The sequence below is a fragment of the Ananas comosus genome, linkage group 22 (assembly GCF_001540865.1).
Source record: "Ananas comosus cultivar F153 linkage group 22, ASM154086v1, whole genome shotgun sequence".
Taxonomy (NCBI): Eukaryota; Viridiplantae; Streptophyta; class Magnoliopsida; order Poales; family Bromeliaceae; genus Ananas; species Ananas comosus.
In genome coordinates, this window is record NC_033642.1 from 141,253 (window position 1) to 144,913 (window position 3,661).

The 3,661-nt window shown below is 46.7% G+C and overlaps 1 protein-coding gene across 1 annotated transcript; it reads right to left on the reverse strand.

Moving 5' to 3' along the window:
- LOC109727482 (benzyl alcohol O-benzoyltransferase-like) lies at window positions 1,280-3,144 on the reverse strand. The gene is made up of 3 exons (XM_020257621.1): window positions 2,644-3,144; window positions 1,862-2,357; window positions 1,280-1,773 (listed from the first exon to the last, which is right to left on the reverse strand). The coding sequence occupies exons 1-3, from the start codon at window positions 3,097-3,099 to the stop codon at window positions 1,337-1,339; spliced, it is 1,389 nt and encodes a 462-aa protein (XP_020113210.1). The 5' UTR covers window positions 3,100-3,144; the 3' UTR covers window positions 1,280-1,336.

Consider the following 3,661-nt stretch of genomic DNA (forward strand, 5'->3'; position numbering starts at 1 on the left):
GAAAATCAATCATCAAGTCTTAAGCTAACTATACTAGATACAGTAGGTGCCAAACAAAAACATTTTGGCTTCGATATTTTGTGTTGGTACTTTTTTTTTCGCGTTTGGTCGCCAGGATATCTAACAGCCTACGGGGACTGCGACAATGGAGGATTTATTATCAAAAAACAATGAAAAAAAATGCCACAATTTTGCAACAAATCAATTAGTTAATTACTAATAAGGTAACAGTATGTGTTGTTAAAGATATGCCTTCTTTTTTATTGGTTTATGAAAAAATAAAAAGGATCTCATAAGGATTTATTTTTGGTGGATCCTAATTTAAATTGGAATTCTAGATAGACTAGGATTGGTTTTCCATATATGACTCTATATTCAATTGAATTAGAGTAGGATTGAGCCAAATCCCTCTCTATATATACATGCATATGCATGTATAGCTGGGTGAGGCGTGTGGATAAATTAATTAGCATTTACGGTCCGGCTAATTAATGCACGGCACCTCCGGTGGCCATACGGACGGAAGAGAGGCCAAGCTTAATTAATTAGGCACCCGGCCTTGTGACCGTACGGTTCTTGAGGGGGTTCAGAGGCTTAATTAATTAGCACCCCGGCCATATGGACCATGCGGTTTTTGGGGTGCATGGAGGCTTAATTAATTAGCATGCGGCGAAGCTAATTAATTAAGGTGGCCGGTTCTCTTCATGTATAGCGGTACGGTAGCAAGAGAAGGAGATGCGCGGTAGCACGCATGCGACGGATTGACGTTGGCGGCGGAGCGGCGGTTCTCGACCAATTGCCTGAGCGGTTCGTATTCTTCGAAGCAACGGCATAAAGGAATTTGGTTAGAGTTTCTATACTTCTCAAATTTGGTCTTCTCGGTTTTACGAAAAGCTTTTTCGATATTTTCTTAGAGTTTTCGTTGGAACAAGAAAGGTGGGATTCACCATAAGGTTCTTGGTTTTTTATCGGGAGAAGACATAAGGTGTAAGCTTGTACTTCTATTCCTTCATATAGTGGAATACATCTCTCTCGCTCTTCCCGTGGACGTAGGCAATTGCCGAACCACGTAAATCTTGTCTTTTTCTTTCTGCATTTATTTTTTTTACCGTTCGGTCGATTTTCTCTATTTTTTCGTGCATCTTTGTTTGTAGCACATGACGGACGATCCATCCGGTTCCCAACAAGTGTTACAACAGTACATAAGAAAAATTATAAGCCTCTCTCACTCTCAGTATAGTTAATTTCTCAGCCTAATAGATACATAATAATTCCCCTCTTTATTCTTTATTATTAATTAATTAATGTGTCCAGTTTATTTATGTTGTTGTTAATTTTATAATCTTGAGCTTATCCCTAATCCCAAGCTCCGCTCCGACACTCCTCCACTGAAAGTAGTCTTTTCGAGCCACTCCATTTCTGTAATGAACCTCTCCATGGCTTGCACCGGCAAGCAGATAGGCACGGTGATCCCTTCCTCGCCCTCGGCGTTCGTCGTCGGCATGTGAAACGTGGCCAGTGTCGTGGTGGCCGGTGCGCCGTAGACCGCCGTCCCCCACCCGAGGTCGATGTCGTGCAGCCGCGCCTTGGTCAGGTCGGTCACCAGGTACGTCCGCGCGGTCGTGAACCGCGGCCTGCCCTTCGCCACCAGCACGTCCGCCGCAGACTGCAGGTAGTCGTCAGTCATCACCCTCTCCTTTGCCTTTCGAACCAGCTCTAGCGCGTGCCCGTACGGCCTCTCGCAAAGCTCCCCGGCTGTGGTCACTGCAGTGCCTGCTCCATATAAAAAGTAAATATTATTCTCTGATAGCTTAAGTATTTAAAAATAAATGAATGATTGTTTCGTATTATCTAACGGTACCGAAAGTTAGTGCGTTGCCGTAGAACCCCTCGGGGAGCGGGGGACGTAGCTTCCCGCGTGCGTTCACAACGCACAGGAACCGGACCTCGTCGGAGGGGTCGTACACCAGTGCCGCGGTGCGGCACCGCCACACGAACGCGGCAACCAGCTCGAAGCGCGAGCATCTGTTCCGTAGTTGCGGCGGGGCCGCCTTTCGCAAGGCGGCGATAGCCGCAGGGCAGAAGAAGAAGGGGCGGTGCAGCATTACGTCGCCGGGGAATATGCGGTCCTTGCCAGGGTCGGCCACCGCCTCGTACTCCGGGTGCTCGTAGGCGGGGCGCAGCGGGGACCGTGCGGCGAGGAGCTCCCTGGCCCACACGGGCCGCACGGAAGGGGCGGCCGCGCCGCGCACCAGCTCGCCGACGGCCGTCATGAACTGCCCCACGCCCGGCGCGTCGGCCAGGCAGTGGCAGATCTGGAGGCCGAAGACGAATCCTCCGCACGCCAGCCGCGTCACCTGATATATATTCAGTATAAAATATTAAAATACCGTTCTCTTATAACTTTACATTTTTGAATTTAAAAACTAAATGTCTTGAAAATTGATACAACTTAGTTGTACAAATTACAATATTAGTGGGTAAAGTTAGACATTGTGTTGATTTTTGGTTTAAGGACTAGAGATTCTGAATTCGAATTTCACTGTACTCGTCATGGATCATTTATAAAATATTACGATATTTATTATTTTGTCGCGATAGCTAAAGTTTTTGGAGACAAACAATTATCGATCATTACGACACCTGAATATAGAGCAACGGCCGGTCAACTACGGTGGCCGAGGAGCTCTCCGGCAGGCAAAGAAGCTCGCCGGTGCACGGGATAGGCGGGGTCAATGTGGAACCGAAATCATCGAGCCGGACGTCGGCGTCGGCCCCGACGAACACGACCCCCTCGCCGGTGCAATCCACCACGAGCTTCCGCCCGGCCTCCTCGCGAATCCGGCCCGCGATCGGGTAGTAAAACACCAGCACATCGGCGAGAGCACGCTTCAAAACGCCGACGGGGTCCTTAGAACTACTACTATCGGCGCCGGCAGGACCGCGGCGGAAGAAGTATATGACGGATCGGTAGAACCGGAGGCTCTCCTGGTCGTCGATGTCGGAGAGCGGCTTCCGCTCGCGGGGCGTCGGCTTCGACGGCGCGACGAGCTCCGGCTCGCTTCGCCGCGCCACGAAAGCCAAAGATCCAGAAGCCATCAGAATGATCCAACACTATAACACACACTGTAATTTATTGTACGTTATTATTCTTATATTATTTTGTCGATATTTCAGTTTCAAATTGCGGTACATATATAGAGCTAATAGATAGTACTTGGGCAACGCCGGGGCATAAACGGAGGAGAAATTGAGGCATAGACGGGGGAGAAATTGATCAAAGGATACGCTGAGTTTGCTTATGAGACCCGATTCCATTTATTTAGTAATAAGCGTGACCTCAAAAGATCACTTTTTTCTTCTCTTTTTTTTTTTTCCCTTTTTTTTTGTCCGATTTTTTTGACTCGAGAGGAGTAGATTAGATTACATGTGCAGGGATTCGAAATCACGGGATTGATTTGTTCAATGAATGTCATCTACGTACATAGCATTACTTAATTTGTGGGAAAAAAGAATAACAATAATAAAAATAAAGAGCTCCTCATTAATTCTGGCTTATAATTAGGTCTTTTTAAAATCTGTTGTTTAATACGTTATTAAGATTCGAATAAAAATTTTTTATAGTGTAACGAATGGCCTATTAAGATTCATTTATTATATG

What these genes read in the sequence shown, in the direction of transcription:
- LOC109727482 (XM_020257621.1), bottom strand. Translation starts at nt 3,099, where the DNA reads ATGGCTTCTGGATCTTTGGCTTTCGTGGCGCGGCGAAGCGAGCCGGAG. An exon ending in GGCCGTTGCTCTATATTCAG is followed by an intron (nt 2,358 to 2,643) that starts GTGTCGTAATGA and finishes AATATATATCAG; the next exon opens with GTGACGCGGCTGGCGTGCGG. An exon ending in CGGCAACGCACTAACTTTCG is followed by an intron (nt 1,774 to 1,861) that starts GTACCGTTAGAT and finishes TATATGGAGCAG; the next exon opens with GCACTGCAGTGACCACAGCC.